The 19,594-nt window shown below is 33.2% G+C and overlaps 1 protein-coding gene across 4 annotated transcripts in view; it reads right to left on the minus strand.

The window, feature by feature from the left end:
• Positions 1-19,594, minus strand: part of LOC122504191 (SAM and SH3 domain-containing protein 1-like) — a 641,260-nt gene that overhangs the window by 11,140 nt on the left and 610,526 nt on the right. For all 4 annotated transcript variants that reach the window (XM_043615130.1, XM_043615129.1, XM_043615128.1 and 1 more), the window contains 2 exons: positions 7,461-7,673; positions 6,904-7,054 (listed from right to left, as the gene is read on the minus strand). In XM_043615130.1, coding sequence (XP_043471065.1) covers positions 6,904-7,054; positions 7,461-7,673 — 364 coding nt within the window. The remainder of the gene's footprint in view (positions 1-6,903; positions 7,055-7,460; positions 7,674-19,594) is intronic.

Here is a 19,594-nt window from a genome sequence, read left to right on the forward strand (position 1 = left end):
AATTTAAACTTAAACTTTTAAAATTAAAAATGAAAGACAACATTAGCTGATTACTCAATATTCAATAATTCTCGAAATTTAATAAATTTTGATTTTCCAAGCGCTTTTGTGAAAATATCTGCTATGTTATTTTCAGTGTCTACCTTAATTATATCAATATTTCCATTTTCATAATTTTCGTTTACAAAATGATAATGCACTTCGATGTGCTTTGAGTTTTTTGTCATATTACCAAATTTAGCAATTAATAAAGTTCCAACATTATCTTCATAAAAATTTACTCGATTTTTAATTTTAATATTAAAAGATTCTAAAATTCCTCGAATGAAAGTTACTTCTGTAACAGCCTCAGACAACGCTATATACTCAGCACAAGTCGACGATTTTGAAACGATTTTAATTCATGAGTATATGGGGGACAAGGGTCAAGATGAATTCCCTTCTCTCGGATAAATTTAAAAATTCTTGAATTCAAATACTCAGAGCCGTTATCGCATCGAAGTTTCTTAATTGTTTTGCCTGTAACATTCTGAACTTCATTAACATAAGCTACAAAACAATTAAATACCTGATCCTTTGATTTGATGCAATAAACTTTTCCCAGTTTGCTGTAATCGTCCAAAAATAATAAGAAGTATTTTTCACCGGAATATCCAATTGTTTGATGTGGTCCATTTAGATCGGTGTGAACTATATCCAAAAGTCCTTTGGCTCGAGTCCTGTTGTTCTCAAAAGGCAAATTTGTCATTTTATTTACAATACATGTTTCGCATTTCATATAATCTGATTCTAGTTCTTTCGGAGCTCCATCTAAAAGTTCGTCTTTGCATAAAACGTTTAAATATTTAAAATTTACATGGCCAAGCATACGATGCCATTTTTCTTTTTGTGAAATAAGATTATTTTTATTCGCTGATGAAAAATTTGAGACTTTTATTTTCATCAGTGATGACATAACTTGTCATTTTAATCAGATTATTTTCAATTTGACCAACTGCTAATAATTTATTATTTTCATTAAATATTTTTGACAAATTTCCCTGAGAGACAATTTTATTTTTAATCAAAATTTTAGAATAACTCAGCAAATTAGATTTCATTTCCCTTACATAGAAAACATTGTGAATCGTTACCTTTGTTTTGTTTTGATGTACTTCAAATACAGTGGTTATATTACCAATTCTTGTAGCTTGAAGAATTCGACCATCTGCAACTTTGACATCTACAGGTGGGTCGAGAACCACTGATGATTCAAAATATGAATCCTTATTTACAATGTGATCCGTAGAGCCACTATCCAGAAGCCAATTAATCACCTGAGAGTGTGTAGAATCACTAACACTTGTTTCTATTTTCAATACCTCTGTATTAAAAGTTCCATGCGAAATGTTTTGATTTTCTTGAGTATATTGTTGACCTTCATAATGAGATCTTCTAAACCCTCGTTGATTTCCTCGATTGCTGTGAAACCATCTGTTATTTCCTCTTCCACGCCGTTGATTTCCTCTGAAATTATTTCCTCCACTTGATCTGCAGTCCTTTTGAAAGTGTCCTGGTTTTCCACATCCGTAACATAGTTGATTATTGTTCGTTTTAGATTTATTTCGACAATTTATAGAATTAGCTTGTGTATTAGTTTCAGTCTTGAATGCATTAGTTTTCGTTTCCTCTTCAACATCTTTATCATGATCATTTTTTTCTTCCATAGATTTCATTTTAATTTTGCTTTGAAGATACTCGACAGTTCTTTCCTTCTCCGGTAATATATCCATTAAATCTCCTATGTGACTATATGATGATGGAAGAGATTTTATCATATAATTTAATTTTTTTGGCTCCGTGATTGTAGCCCCAGCACCTTTTAACTCGTTCACGGCCTTTTCAAATTCATCGAAAAACGTGGTCGGGCTGGAAAAATTTTTTAACTTTAAGTTTTCCAGATTGCTTCTACAAATGATTTGCAAAGCAGTTGATTTTTTTAGGTACATTTGATTGAACTTTTTAATTATACCAAAGGCTGTTGTGAGTTCACCAATATATTCTAATTGCTTATTAGAAATTGCACTGTAGATAAAATTGTTTGCTTTAATATCTTTTGCTTCCCAATCAGTTTCACTATCTGTTGAATTTCTTTCTCTTTCGACAACTTCACTTAATTTTTAGGGTTCCGTACACCTACGGTGTATCGGCGGAACCCTATTGGTGAGACTCTGTTGTCCGTAGCCAAATCGTGTCCCCCCCCCTAGCGGCTAAACTATTTGACCTAAAGAGCTCAAATTTGGTCCAGATATGTATTTTCACTCGTAGATTACAGGAAAAATATAGCGAATGTGATTGGACGTGATGGGCATAGCGTTGTCAAGGAAATAACAAGATTTTTGGCCAAAAATGCATAAAAAGTGACCATTCCCCCCCCCCCCTAACTTCTAAACTATTCGACATGGAGAGCTGAAATTTTGCATGCTGGTGTATTTTTACTCGAATATTACAGGAAAAATATAGAGAACTTGATATGTAATGATGGCCATAGCGTTGTCAAGGAAAAACTAAAAAATTAAAAAAAAAATTTGTTTTCCCTAACTTTTACATTATTTGACCTAATGAGCTGGAAATTGGTATCCTAGTGTATTATTACAGTCTGACGACAAAAAATTTATTTAAGAAACTTTTTGAAAAAAAATCAAAAAAAATTTTTTTTAAAATTTTTTTTAGTTTAAACACGTGGCATTAAATATTTTAAGGAAGAGAGTGAAATTTTAAGAGAATAAATGAGAGATTGTTTTCTGACTTTAATTTCTTAACTAAAAATAAAAAAAAATTGGACAAGTGCGAGTTGTACTCGCACTGCAATGGCGGGTTCCGCACACAAATATTAAAACAATACTTGCAACATTGATCGGTAATTGGTAGAATTAAAATAGACAATTAAAAAAATATATTACAATCATTTGATAAAAAAAATAACTAAAAAAAATTAAAGTATTGTATATCTAATATTGTAAACAATAATAAGCAGAGGAACTATAATAAATTTTGAAAATTTTGTTCCTCTGCTTATTATTGTTTACAATATTATATATATACAATACTTTAATTTTTTTAGTTATTTTTTTTATCAAATGATTTTAATATATTTTTATAATTGTTTATTTTAATTCTACCAATTACCGATCAATGTTGCAAGTATTGTTTTAATATTTGTGTGCGGAACCCGCCATTGCAGTGCGAGTACAACTCGCACTTGTCCAATTTTTTTTATATTGGAAAAACTTTAAAATTCGCTTTTTCCAATTTGCATACTCCGTACCGTCGAAAATGGGAATAACTATGTCATCACACTTGATTGACGCCATTTTCACTTTTCAAACAATTTTAAAACCAACTCACTTCAAACTGATTTTAATCAACACAGCCTTTAATAAATTTTGTAACCACACTCAGCTACCATGTTAAATAAATAGTCAAGATGTTAATAAAGAAAACTAATCATTATTTATTGTTCACAATTATAATACACATTAAACGTACGAGACATGTCTTGTCATCGTAAACTGCATGGGAATAAAGGCAGCCAATTTGTTTAGGATGATTTTTGTGACACGAGTGGAGGTCGAGGGCGCCCTCGACCTCCTTTCGTGTCACAAAAATCATCGTAAACAAATGGCTGCCTTTATACCCTTGTTGCTTAATATACTATTATAATCAGACATACTAAATTGAGCGGCCGGATCGTAGAAGGGCACGTAAAGTTTTCTCGAGCGAAATCTAAGTCCCCTGAACACTCAAAATTCAACTTCTGAATTTAAATATTTTAAATACACATCCTTATAGAAAATTTCATTCCGCATCTTTTTTTCTTATGAAATTTTTTTCTATCTATTACCGTTTTCGAAATATTTTGGAAAAACTGTTTTTTTGAAAACTGTAAATTTAATGACATTTTTCACTTCAAGTCGCGATATTAACCTTATTATTTTCCAGAAAACTTTTTTGGATCATAATGAACAACTTTCTCACTGAAAGTTATCTGTTACTCAAAATTCGCCCGTTAAACGAGAGCCGTGAAGATTGTAGTTCGTGATTTTTACATTAATAAAGAAAAAAATTAATAACAATTTTGTTTATAAAGAAAACCACTTTTTTCTTTTTTTATCATTCGTAGAATACCTTAAGACGTATTTTCATTTTTGTTTCATTGAAAAAATTTTAAAATTTGTTGAAATATCGCGAGTTGAAGTGAAAAATGTCATTAAATTTACAGTTTTCAAAAAAACAGTTTTTCCAAAATATTTCGAAAACGGTAATAGATAGAAAAAAATTTCATAAGAAAAAAAGATGCGGAATGAAATTTTCTATAAGGATGTGTATTTAAAATATTTAAATTCAGAAGTTGAATTTTGAGTGTTCAGGGGACTTAGATTTCGATCGAGAAAAATTTACGTGCCCTTCTACGATCCGGCCGCTCAATTACATGCTAAATTAAAACTTAATGTCAATTTAAAAATTCATAATGGCGCAATAAATAAGTCAAAAAATTAAAAAATTGACGCATTTTAATACAAATGCGTTACTTGGGGGTTTTTGTGGTCGTCGAAATAGAATTAAATGTGACATTTTAAAAATTCAAAATGGCGGATACAATATGTCAACCAAAAATTTTTTAAATTATCCAGAACTGTTTTATCATAGGGTTCCGTTACTTTACTACTGCATTTTTTTAAGGGGCCAGAGCGTCTTTAATGTATACTCCCTCTTTGCCCCTCGCCCGTCTCATCTACAAATGACGTAAACAAGCTACCACTGATCGGGCTTGCAGTGTATTTTGAGTTTTTTAATTAAATCTGACATTAAATTTGGAGTCAGTGACCCCTAAAATTCTCGAGTAATTATTTTGAGACAAATAAGTTAATTTCTAAAAATGTTGGTCTGCATAGGGGAGAGTGGGGCAAACCGGCCAGGTGTCAATATCTCCGAAATGGCGAAATTGTCAAAAGTGTTGTTTAGAAATTTGAAACAACCATGTGTAGTAAAGAGGATGAGATTTTATCAATCTTTCCGAGACTCGGAAATATTGATAAAATCTCATCCTCTATTCATTTACCGAGTGATAAATTCTTAAATCTATATTATAACATGTGTAGTATACCTTATTTTTTCAATTTGACATTTTTTACTTTTGTTTGTGCAACGCTGGGAGAAAAAGTTTTTTTTAGTACTTTTACGAACTTGTTCTTAAAGAAATTCTGAGAAAATCATGTAATATTTTCAAATATTAGGTCTTAGGTTTTGAAGGTACACACCACAGGAATATTTACCACCAAAAACTTTGATGAATTTGCAAAGCGTTTTTTTTAAACAAATATTAATTCTCAAAATGGGCCAGGGGGTCAAACTGGCGTGTTTTCGGTGGGGCAAACCGGCCATAGGATATTTTTATTGTATCAGAGTTTCACGAAAATTATTATTATTAATTAGAATGTTTTTTTCATTAAAATATTTACTTTCAATGAAAGATAATTGTCTTTAAATGACAGTTAGACCCTTTAATATTGTTTCACTGATAATTTCAAACATATTTGTTTTTGTTATTAAAAAAATTATTTATTTAATTAAAATTCAATCCTGTATTATTATTTACATTATTCATACCATTGTTCACATGATATTTTATGTTTGTTGTTATTGTAGATTATACAAATGCAATATTATAAATAAAAAACCCAACTGGTCGGATTGCCCCGTAGGGTGGCCGGTTTACCCCAGGGGGTTGGGCAAACCGGACAGTTTGCAAATTTTTTTAAAGTTAACACAGAAACTAAACAATAGAAGATAAAGTATAAGTATCTCTGGGAAAAAGTTGCGCAATTAAATGATCTTTCAAACAAGCCATCGAAAAATGAAGTCGGTTGATTCATTTAGTCACAAGAGTAAAAAAGTCGTTAGTATGTCCGGTTTCCCCCACTCTCCCCTACTTAATCTCCAATTTTAAATTTTAAAAAATTTGAGATTAAAATTGGATTCAATGACCTCAAAAACATTAAATATGTCTAAATCAAATTATTTTTTAAACTTTTTTTTTTACCTTCTTTAGCCCAATAACGATTTTTTCACAAAATTAAAAAAAAGAAGAATTAAAAAGAAAAACAATAAACAATAAAAGAATCTTTTATGAATGTAAAAATATATCTCAAAAAAATTAATATTTAAAGAAAACTTAATTGAAAAAAAATATTAAAATAACAATATTTAATTATTGTAAAATGGAATACTTTATGAAAATTTTGGTGCACTTTTGATCCGCACTCGAATTTTCACAGTAGTTTCAGTGAAACAGAATATTTTAAATTTGTAAAATTTTGTTTTCAGTAGGTAGTGACAGTAAATTGCAGTGACAGACATTTTTTATTAGGGAAAGATTCTTTTAGTCTGGAACGACATTTTTTATTAATTGTAAGTTAATTATAAGTAGTAAGAATCTACTTTAAACGGACTGAATAAAAATGTTTCGACCAGACCAAATTAAAATTTTTTGTTTACAGCTGTAAGCAGTAAAGGGCGGTTTTAGTCAAACCAAGTGTTTTCAACTCTTGTTATTTTCTTCATTAATATTAAGTTTTAATCTTAGTCAGAGTGAAAATTCTTCAGTGTCTTTTAATTTAACTCCCGAAGTAGTACAAGTGAATTTCAACCAGACAATAAATGAACAACAAATAAAATTTCATTTTGATTTCCCAATAAAAAAACTTAATAAAGTGGTGTAGTAGTAAAAGTAAATTTCAGTCAGACTGTAAAGAAATAGAAGGAGGTTAAAAGAGAATTGTCAAAGATTAATGGGATGAACGTTAAAGAATAATGCAAATCTCCCCAGTTTGGGGCTGTTTATTTTTGAAAATAAACACTTACATTGTAGGTCATGTAGAAGTTGAACGGCAGTAAGGATCTTAGCCCGATGTTCCGGTTGATGAATGCGAAGGTAGTCTAAATCCGCTGGCTCCAACTCCCTAAACAGCTCGAGATCCTCGTAACCATTCAGCACGAATACCGGAATATGTTCCTGTACATCCATTATGCAGAACGAGTTAGTTCAATGTAGTTTGTGCTTTCTGCAAACTTTCTAGGTTCGAGTCATGCTGAGACTAAAGATCGATTCTAGAAACTTGCAAGTAGCCACGTTGATTGTTTGCTATTCGATTTTGCGATTAAATTTCTCTACACTCGATGCATCTCTAACCTTCTTATGCAAGTTTCCTCATTGCCCCCCTAGTTTAATTACTTTTCTTTACAAATATTCATTCTTTTCAATTTAAAAATTTTCTACTACGGAAATTATTTTCATTATTGAGAAATTTAGAGAGAATAAATCATTATGAAAGTAAGTCAGATCGAAAAGTAGTGTAGAATCTTTTACTTTTGGAAAATTATAGTTGTGAATGATTTACAAAAAAATTGTAGATTCCTACCTGGAGATTCATTCTTTGTAAGAGCTCTTGAACGGATCCGGGTTTCTGTCTGTATCTGTGGCCCCACTTTCCTCGCTCCGGTTCACCTCGCCTCAGTACCCTCTCATTCAGAATCTCCACGTTTATAAACTTGAAGTGTCCTGTTCTATTGTGTACAACGCCTTTCCATAAACCGCTTTTGTTCATTTGCACTACATCGATAACGTCTCCTTTCTGAAAAATTGATATTGTTGACTTTTTAATTACATTCAATTTGAATTTCCCGAATATAACAATTAAAGGCGCAATTATTGCTAGTTTCCAGGAATTGACCTACAATTAACAAAACTAATCTGAAATTTAACGAAAAAATTTTATCAATTCCTTTCAACTTTGCAAAATTTCAACTTAATTCAGTTAAGTAGGTATTTTAGAAAATAACTTAGGGGAGCGTGGGGTGGTGGGAGCTTGCGGGTAATAGGATCTTTTAAATTTCACGCACTTAGAAGCCTTAAAATTTGCTGCAATGTCTAGAAAATCTCCTACAACCTTTGTTTATATCATTCCAAAACAAACGATCACATTCTTGACAAACTTTTAGTAAAGGCAAGAGAAAATGTATTTTTCGAGTTTTCGTTGTAAAATGCAAAATATTTCTAAACATCACCATAAGTAGTTAAAATCGTATTATTTAGTTATGTTTTTCATTATATTATAGGTGAATATGTGTAGATATGTATACATGTATAAAAATCGAAATAATAATAAAATTTGTTTACGTTTTTATTTTTTTATTCAAATTTCGGCCTGTAAGAATTCTGTGAGGTAATGGGAGAATAAGTGTCAGCCCAAAAAATTTTCGTTACCATGCTACGGCTTTTGTTATTTCTTTGAAAATTGTAAAGGATATCACCTTATGAAAAAACTTTTAATTAAAAAATAATTTTTGGTGGAAAAAATGAAAAATTTAATTTTTTTCAAAAATGTTGTATTCAATTATAATTTAGGGAAAAAATTATTTTTAGTCTAAAGTTTTGGCTTCATTGTAAGTATTAACACCTTTTTCTATTAGAAAACAAAAAATATTCCTAAAAAATAGAAATTTTTTAAATTTCAAGTGAAAGCTCCCAATATCTTACAAATTGGGTGATGGCAGAAAATGTATTTTTTTCAAATTTACTTTTTCTTTTAAAGTTTCCAATTAAACATAATTAAAGAGGGTAAACTCTGTGAAGAAATACCAGGATGCATTCCCTCCGCGAAAACTTCCTGCTATCTTGGAGAGATACATCGACCTCCACGTCCGAACGAACAACGGTCACGGGCCTTTGGATATCATAGACGTCGCATCAATGCTTTGGCAATGCTATAACGTCTATGTAACTAACGGAGGCGGTTCAGGGTCCATTTTGGCCAAATGGTAGTACCCTGTTAAGGTCCGATAGTCTCTCAATACGGGACAAACATCACTGGTTCTGATCGTCAAGGGCCTGGCGTGAGGACGGTGGCCAGTGGCCCGAGGATGCAAGAGGGCAACAACGCGTTGGTGGTACCAAGAATTGTCTTGGAAAGAGTAGATAGACAAGGAAGTACGACCAGCGTTACAAGTCAAACCAGATGCATTTCTGTCTCCAGTATTGCTTCAGCTAATGACATTGCTTGCTGCAATTAAGACCGAGATCAAGCTATAAGGCTGCGCGAGGAGGAAGCAGCTTACATTCAAAGAATGGAGGAAGAGGCCAGTAAGATGCTGAAGTCCTGTGATGTTCAGAAAAGCGTCAATATGACGATTAAGGACGGACTGAAAAGTATAACAACGCTCATACAGGAGATTAAGGAAAAACACGCAGCTGCAAAAAAAGTAGATAAGAGGTTCTACCAACAATTAGCGTGGTCAGAGGAATCAAGACAAGATCGAAGAGTTAGACGCTACCGTTTAAACGCTGTAGTGTTAAAAAAAGTCGTCTTGGAAGGTCAGAAGCGGAAGAGAAACAGTCTTGAGTTGAATAAAAACTCAAAGAAGACGAAGAATGAAGGACATCCAAAAAAGCCGGACAAAACACAGAAAGAAGGAAGGCCACAATAGAGGTCATCAATGATCGTTAAGGTGGCTGAAGATTCGAGGTTCGCAGCAGTTCTGGGGAAGATTTATAAGGAGGTGAACCCAGAGAAAAGCAATACAATTTGTATGGAAGCTGTACCCACCAAGAAGGGGGACCTCTTTATCCAACTTAGAGGTTCTTCTGATAAGGAGACCTTCACCAATGATGAGGTGACTAGGGTGATTGGTGACATGGGTAAGGTGCAGATTGTGGATCGGCCAACTACTTTGGAGATCCGCGATCTGGATTGTCTTACAGAGCCAACAGATGTCCAGATGGATAGAGTTTCGGCAATGCCAGTAGGAAGAAGAAAGATAACTGTCCTGTGAATTAACAAGCGAGGGGTAAAGCTCGTTATTGTAGTAACCACACAGAAAGATGCAGAGAATCTGGAACGTCTCGGCCACATAAGGGTAGGCTTTTTGTCTTGTCCAGTGAGGAAAAGAGTTATGGTCACAAGGTGTCATAGGTGCCTTAGCTATGGCCATATAGGGAAAGATTGTAAATCGGTAGATAAGTCAGCTGCGTGCTTTAAGTGCGGAGAAGCCGACCACAAGATAGCAGACTGTAAGAAGAGCCCATGCTGCTTCTTGTGCGAAAAGAAGTTCGACGGGAAGGAGAAAACTAACCACGTCACAGGGTCAGGAAGCTGCAAGGTCTTCAGAACTGCCTTAGAGGAAGCAAAGAAGATTTTGTCTAGGACGCGAAGAAAATAGGGAGATTCATGATAAAAGGGACACGTTTGCAGCAGTTGGCTTTGAAATCAACGTCGATAACATGGTGTCTATCATGGTTCAAAACCTGGACTCGTGTAGACATTTAATCCTTAATTATTAAAATAATGGGGAAAAGATATAGACGGAAGACGAGGTTGACCGGAAGAATCCAGTGCTCAGGAGTGTGTGAGCGTGGGGGGAGGAAAACATTTAGCTTTTCCTCCCGTCCTTGCTCACACATTGCATGAGCGGATTAATGGCAAGTCAAGAAGCAGGACAAGGGGACCACCACTTGCGAAGTTCAAAGCCTGACGGTAGTGCCGCAAGTGGATCAAAGTGTCCCAAATTAAGACGGGAGTGGTTTTTAGTGGGTCGACCAGAACAAGAGCGATCATCCCCACATAACCTGGGTTTATTTAACCAGGTATCTGAATTTACAGATTTTCCACTTCCGACTAAAAAAACGGAATTAAAGGTAAATAACGAAATGAGTAGAAAATGACGAAAACAATGTATTATTATAAAGATAAGTTGATTTTTTAAAATAATTTTCCTTAACTCTTTAACGCCCAAATGTACAAAATTGTAGCATGAAGTTTGAGGACTTATTTCGGTACTTAAAAATCACTAGAAAAATTCCTCAATTATCATTTCTTATGTTTTCATATGAGTTCTAACGAATGGCGTTATAAAATAAATCAAAAATTTATTAACAAAAAAGTTATTAATGTTTTTTATAAAAGAAGTCTGATTTTTTTCAAATTTTTGTTTAATTTTCATTTTCTTCTACTACGAAATATCAGAAAAATAATTCCAAATGTTACAAATAACGTGACAAAAATATATAAGCTACAAGATAGAACTGTAGAGAAAATTTAAAATTAAAATGGCGGCTCAAAAATGTAGTTTAAAGTTCAAAATTTTTTGCAAAATTTCACTCGAAAGTACAAAATTGTTAAAAATGTTTAGATTAGCTTGAAACTTGTTACTCGGGGGTATTAGGGGTCGCTGATCACAAATATAATGTCTAATTTTCAAAATTCAAAATGGCGAATCCAATATGGAGGACAATTTTTCTAAAAACTTATTAGATTCGCTTGAAACTTATTATGCAGGGGTTTTTGGGGTTGCTGATTATGAATGTGAAGTCCAATTTTCAAAATTCAAAATGGCGGATCCAATATGGCGGCTAAATTTTTAAAAACTGATTAGATTCGCTTAAAACTTGGTACTCGAGGGTTTTTTGGGTCGCTAATTACGAATCTAATGTCCAATTTTCAAAATTCAAAACGGCGGATCCAACATGGCCGACGAATTTTTAAATAAAAACTTATCGGTCCGTTGAAATTCTTTAGTCACGTTCTTTAGCCATTAAAATGTTTATATTATTTCTAATGTTGTTTGTGATGTTTACTAGTGCAGTGGCAGGTGCAGTGTACATAAAAACCATTACTTTGATAATCAGAATAATAATCAGGGTATCTCTTTTGTACTCACCAAACCATTACTTTGATAATCAGAATAATAATCAGGGTATCTCTTTTGTATCTCACTTTTGTAGTGCTTTAAAATTCTCTTTAATACGATAATTGTCGACATCAATATATGTTGATGTTTTCTTCGCTTGACCTCAACGCAGGTAACCAAATATATGGGTGATTCTACAAAATAGGGAATTTTGATGTTTGAAGCATATTTTGTATATTAATTTTGGAAAGAATAATTTTACTTTTAATGAAAATTGTAAATCTTAATGGTTTCTATTATGGCACAGAAAAAAAACCGATGAAAAAAAATATTTTTTGCAAAAAATACACATTATAGTGCTAAATTCTCATTTGTCTGGCATGTCCCTTTGGGAGAATGACAGTTCATATTGAGAATAAATATCACTTTTCAAATGTTTTGCGGAAAATTCATACTGAATTATTAATTTTTAATTGTTGTAGATTACAAATATGGAACTAATTATGACGTTTCTCTATATATTATTTATAAAATATCTTCGCGAAGTTTGTCCCCTGAATTTGTTATCATTCGTCTGACAGTGCAAAAAATGTAAAAATTATTAAAAATCAACATTCTGATATAGTTACTGTTCGTTGTAGTTGTTAATTAAACTAAACTAAATGTGATAACAATCGGGTTTTATTGAATCTTCTAATTTATTAACCAAGATTTCTCAATTTGTGACGGAGATTGTGTTATGACCAGACAAATGGAATAAAGTTTAGCCCACTAAAATCAAAGTAGTTCTTTATTATTAGACACTTGAACTTACTTTTACAAATCTATGATTTGTGAAATTGTGATTATAGAAACAAATAGACCATCCGTAATTTGTTATAAACAATTATTAATTAAATTACAACAAAAATTAATTAAACCGATGACTTTTATTGATCCTCGTAAAAATCGTTACTTGGGGGTTTTCGGGGTTGCTGATTAAGAACCTAATGTCAGTTTTTAAAATTTTTTAAGTTCAAAATGGCGGATCCAATATGGCCGACGATTTTGGAGAAACTTAACATATTTGTCTGAAAATCATTACTCGGTGATTTTCTGTTTCGCTTATTACCAATCCGAGGTCAACTTTTTCAAATTAATTATTGTTTTTACAATTTGTTTAAACAATTTAATTATCCCCGCCGATGGTTGTCCACTACTGAACATCATCGATTTCTTTGACGTGCTGGGAGAAGCGAATCCACTGTTAAATGTCATTGATTTCTTTGATGTGCTGGGAGAAGTGGATCCACTGCCGAATATCATTGATTTCTTTGATGGGGTGGGAGTGGTGGGTCCACTGCCAGACATGATTGATTTCTTTGATGAGTTTGGAGAAGTGGGTTCGCTGCCAGACACGACTGGTATCTTGTATATGTTCGGTAGACCTTGCCGTGGTGGCGGGGCTTTTCACTAAAGGACAGCCAACAGGGTGGTTCCCTGACTTTAAAACCAAAAACATTAAGTATGAGCGATTGTAAAAAAGAAGAAGAGTACCTGCGGGGTAATGCTACGGCTAAATCCCTCACTGGTTTCGATCGTCAAGCGCTTTTGAGCGTGGGCACGGTGGCCAGTGGCCCAAGGATGCAGGAGGGCAACAACGCGTTGGTGGTACCAAGAATTGTCTTGGAAAGAGTAGATAGACGAGAAAGTACGAGCAGCGTTACAAGTCAAGCCAGCTGCATTTCTGTCTTCAGTAATGCTTCTGTGATTGACATTGCTAGCTGCAATGAAGATCGAGATGAATGCGTGAAGCTGTGGGAGGAAGAGGCAGCAAGCATTCTAGAAATGGAGGAAAAGGTCAGCAAGATGCTGAAGTCCTGCGAAGTCCAGAAGAATGTCAATAGGACAATCAAAGATGGAGTCAGAAGCTTAACATCGCTTATACAGGAGGTAAAGGAGAAGCACGCAGCAGCGGACAGAAAAGACGAGAAGTTCTACCGGGGACTAACTTGGTCAGAAGAAGCACGAAAGGACCGAAGAATGAGACGTGAGTGGTTTTTAGTGGGTCGACCAGAACAAGAGCGGTCATCCCCACATAACCTGGGATTCCTTTATCCAGGTATCTGAATTAACAGATTTTCGACTCCCGACTAAAAAACACAATTTAATTATGTTGTTTAGTTCTACTACTATATTTATAGTTCATAGATGTATAAAAATAAATAGATTTTATAAAATTTTTAATAATCATAATTAATTAATTAATTACAATTTATTATTATTATCCAGTGGATTAAAACCAACCCCACAACTTTCATCTGCCCAAATTGTTCTACTGACTCGTGTTAATAAGTAAATATTGAAGACTAAATGAATAAAAAACTCCTTATAAAAATTTACATCACTCTCATTGTATTTTAATTACTTGTGAGATTAATAACTTATTTAACGTTTAAATATATTTTACAAAATCAAATTTAATAGAAATCGAACAATTTAAAAAAAATTCTTTTAATAGATGGATTAGACATTTTAAAATTTAAAAAACTGACTGCGAATTCGTAACCTGCGACACTACAAAACCCCCCAAGTAAGTAGTTTCCAATGATTTTAAAGTGAATTTTAAATATTTGTCTGCCATATTAGATCCACCATTTTGAATTTTGAAAAACTGACATTACATTCTTAATCAGCGACCTCAAAAACCCCCAGGTAATGATGTTTAGACAAATACGATAAGGTTTTTCAAAATGCGTCTGCCATATTGGATCCACCATATTGAATTTTGAAAAAATGACATTAGATTCTTAATCAGCAACCCCGAAAACCCCCGGGTAACGATTTTTAGACGAATACCATAAGTTTTTCAAAAGTCGTCCGCCATATTAGATCCGCCATTTTAAATTTTGAAAAACTGACATAACTTTTGTAATTTTGCTTCCTCAGAAAGGAAGCTTTGTATTAGCAAAATTTTGGATTGTCATTTTTTGACATATTTATAAATTTTTTTATTATGCCTAATACTGTAGTACTTTATATATGCACAGGAACTCCCCGTATAAATGTTCTAAATAAATAAAAAAAATTTCGACGTATTTTGAACTCCGAAGTCCAAAAAACGGATTTTAAAAATTTGTCCCGATGTGTGTGTGTGTGTGTGTGTACTAACATTACATTTGCCTCAATATCTCAGAACAAGAAAGAGCTAAAGGCCTTAATTTTTTTTTAAATTGTAGGTCTCCACGGGGGACATAAAATGAGAGTATTTTCAGCCCGCTTCATGAAGTTTAACTATTTTTTTTGCATTTTTAATTTTGTAAAAAAACGTTTTTTGAACATAACTTAAAAAAATGTTAGGACACTCATAAATGTTTTTCTTTAGTTTTGTAGAGTTTTTTCACACGCATCTTTTGAGCCCTAATTGAACATTTTTCGTCTATATTAACCGGAGATATTAAACTTTTAAAAATCTACAATTTTGAAAAATAAGACTTTTATAAAAATTTTTTTAAATTATGTAAAAGTAACTTCAAAAAATTATTACCAACTTGAAGAGCATTAAAAAACGCTTCGATTGACCTATTTTTTAACCTGATTCGGGCAGAAATTATGAAATTATTGGTATTTGAAAAATCAAGAATTGTGGAAAATATTATTTTTTCAACATTCTTGTTTATTAACTTATGTGTAATTATTAAACTATTATTACCATCTTATAGAATATATAAAAACACATTTTTTGGACCAAGAATTAATTATTTTTAACCCTTTTATAAAAAGTAATTCTTATATTTCAATTATTATTATTTCTATGAGGAAGCAAAGTCTTCATGAAATTAACACCAAAATTATAAAAATGTACAACTTGACAGCGGTTTTTAATATTTTGTCTGGGCACTTATGGTGGTCTTTATTAGTACCATTAACTTGAAGTTAAAATACTTTTCAGACCTTAAATGAGAAAAAAATGTTGATTGATGATCAAACAAAAATGATATTGATTGATCAAATTTTCTTGATTTTTGTCCTTCGTTTGTAGAATCACTCATATATGAATTCTTCGGTTTAGCATATTGTGTTTGTGTGATACTGCCTGTATATTCGCACACCACTATCATCTCTCTACACCGTTGAAGGATGACAATTGGGCCCTTATACTACTGCGGAGCCGCCTGACTACTTTCAAATGCAATCACTTCCACTGCTAGCCTGCCTTCCTACACAATTTCATACATATTTAATTTCATTTTAATTTTATTTAATTTAATTTCATCTACATACGCACCTATACATTCAATTACATGTGTGAGCCATAGATTCTAAGCCCTGTACAATTATCCAAAGGCCTATTATTTTTAAAGAAAATTATAAGGATTTAATAAAAATCTACGCATTGGATATTGAATTCTCTTTCGGACCCTCACTTGAAATTAATGCACATCATTACACTTGGACTTCAAAATGAATTGTATTACACCAAGAAGCACATCAATGGACAAAAAATGTTTAATTAGGGCTCTAAAGATGCGTCTAAAAAAACTACAAAATTATAAAAAATCCTAACATTTTTTTGAAATTATGGTTAAAAAACGCTTTTTTGCAAATTTAAAAATCCAAAAAAAATTAAGTTAAACTTTATTAATCTATCACAAAGTACTCTCATTTTATGTCCGCAGGTGAGATCTACAATTTAAAAAAAATTCAACCCTAAAGCTCTTTATGATTTCGAGATATTTATGAAAATGTGATGTTTACACACACACACATACGGAATGACATTTTTTAAAAATGTAATTTTTGAACTCCTGAGGTCAAATAACATAAAGATATGTCAAAAAATCGAACTCAAAAAATTTTGGTATTACAATACTTCCTCTATATGGAAGTAATATTGTTATTAAATTAAAAAAATAATTAAGTATAATATTGTCTATCAGAACATATAAAAAAAGCATGCACTATTAGTCTAACTTCAAGTGTGGACAGACTTGACAGAATACGACGATTATTATAGTTAATAACTAGCAACAATTAGCGCGCTAAAGCGCGCGGTTAACTTCTTAGTGCCTTTTTTAAGGCAGTAGTCTCCTTTATAGGCCTAAAAAATCGACTTTTTTGTGTCTTAAATCTATTCCAAAACTATCGAAGAATATGTCTTTAAAATTTTAGAGGCCAATCTGTGCTTTTCACTATGCATACTACTACTATTTCCTCGATAATGTCGACCGGCAGCAATGCAAGAATTTTGCAGACAACATCGATGTTGAGCGCTTAACGCGTGAGAATGGCGCGCATCATTTTCGAGCAAGGAGGCTCGCACAGCTCGACTATCAGAAAGGCTCCGCCAAAATGCGTTCTTCGAAGAAGGTGGTAATACGACTACAGCACACCCAATAGAAGCTCCGATTCGTCATCACTTACCCCGCATTGACATTACAAAATTTTCAGGTGAATATCAAGAGTGGGCTAACTTTAGGGACCTGTTTAGATCCATGATACATGAGAATCGTTCCTTAAGTGATATTGAACGTTTTCATTATCTCAAGACCGCCTTAATAAGGGAAGCAGCATTGTTATTACATAATATTCCTCCTACCGCTAATAATTTCAATCGCGCCTGGCAAACTCTGACTGAAGAGTATAAAAACTTACGGATTTTGATAAATGTTTAAATTTCTACCCTTTGTAAATTAAAATCATTTCCAAAGAATCGGTAAGTGAATTAAAAGATCTCTTTAATGGTACCAATGATGCGATTGGAAATCTTAGGATTCTAAACCGTGCAGTTGATCAGTGGGATGATTGGTTGGTATATATTAATGTTCAACGATTAGACCCTCAAACCCGTCGAGATTGGGAGAACTCATTAGGAGCCACTACGAATCCGCCAGATTTTGAAGTCTTGAAAATCTTTTTGTCGTACTCGTACACTAGAATCTTTAGCTAATTCTTCTAATACTACAGACACAAACGCCCGATCCTCAAATCATAACAAAAATGACAAACGTAATAAGTCAGTAAATGCTCATCCTGTTACTAACTCAACTTCGAAGCCACAACGGAAACCTCAAAAATGTCCCTGTTGTAAACAGAACCATTATTTAGGAACATGTACAGAATTTAAATCTAAATCGATTCCAGAAAGATTTCAATTTACTCGCAATAGTAAGCTTTGTTTTAATTGTTTAGGGACACATATCACTAAGGATTGTAAATCTCAGAATGTTTGCCGCACCTGTTTTCAAAAGCATCACTCTCTACTTCATGATCCAAACAAAACAAAACCTGGTAATACCTCTACTATCTCTTAAGGTGGTCCGGATACTTCATCACACCCGGAATCACAACCCTCTAAAAGTACAGTTACCGGACACATTATTGACACCTCGGTAACCAAACATACTCCAATGCTCTGAAGTACTGCCATGGTTCGAATCCGTTCAAAGGATGGGATCTCTACATTCGCAAGAGCATTGTTAGATCCATGCACGGGGTGTAACTTCATTTCAGAATCTCTCGCTCAATCTCTTACTCACATTTAAACATTTCCTATGTAGTTACCTAGGAAATGTTTAAATGTGAGTATTTCAGGAATAGGAGCAACTCCATCTGAAAATTCTAAGGGCTAAGTGGAATTTATAGTTTCGCCTCGTCAGTCTAGTTCAACCTTTAAACTTAAAACTACTGCTCTAGTATTGACACGCTTGACAGAATATCTTCCACCCACCAGTTCTCTTTCAAATAGTTGGCATCAACTCAGTGCAGTTGAATTAGCTAATCCAGATTTGAATTCAGGACAAGCTGTTGAGTTATTGCTTGGATGTGAAGCTTATGCCACTATCATACGCCCTGGACTTAAAATAGGCCCTAACACTCCAGTTGTTGCACAACATACAGTTCTAGGGTGGATTCTAACTGGTTCCACTAAGACAATCTCAAATCAGTATAGTGAAATTACAATTCCAACCCACAGTGTCGTAAGTCTACTTTGTGTAGTTCAAAATAATCTAACAGAACTCCTTCAACGATTTTGGGAACAAGAGGAAATCACAATGCCCTCCAATTCTCTCTTAACAAAGGAAGAAAAAGACTGCGAAAGAATTTTCTGTGATACGCATATACGCACAGAAGAAGGCAGATATATGGTTCGTCAGCCATTTAAAAGTGACCCTGAATCTCTAGGAAATTCACGGTTGCAAGCTTTACGTACCCTGAAAGGCATGGAGCGTAGGTTTGAAAAAAATCCTTCATTATTTGAAGCTTATAAAAAGTTTTTTTAAATTTATTCCGATCTTAAGCATATGGAACTATCTCAATATGCTGACGATGACAAAATATGCTACTACTTACCTCATCATGGCATATTTAAAGACAGCAGCACATCTACCAAAATTCCCGCGGTGTTTAATGGCTTTAAACTTTCTTCCACTGGAGTTTCATTAAATGAACTCCTACATATAGGACAAAAACTCCAAACCGATATGTCTGAAATACTTCTTCGTTGGCGTAAATTTCGAATTGTTTTCTCAGCGGACATAGAGAAAATGTTTCGCCAAATCCTAATTCATCCCGATGATAGGGATTTTCAAAAAATCCTTTGGAGAATATCCCTCTCAGACGTCCCCCTTACTTTCAAGCTCACGAATGTCACTTATGGTTTGGCAAGTCTGTCGCTCGCTATCAGACGACTAGCACAACAATTTGATAAAGTCGTACTTATAATCATTATATATATAATTCTGGTGTGTAATTGATTTACAAAATTCTTCATTCAGTGAACTGTTAAATAAATTTAATCAAATTTGTTTATGAAATTAATTTTTGGTGTCAAATTTATTTGGAAAACCCGCAATCCCGGAACAGCAACATTAAAAATATTTTAAACATT

This window comes from Leptopilina heterotoma, unplaced genomic scaffold, assembly GCF_015476425.1.
Source record: "Leptopilina heterotoma isolate Lh14 unplaced genomic scaffold, ASM1547642v1 Lhet_284, whole genome shotgun sequence".
NCBI classification, from domain to species: Eukaryota; Metazoa; Arthropoda; class Insecta; order Hymenoptera; family Figitidae; genus Leptopilina; species Leptopilina heterotoma.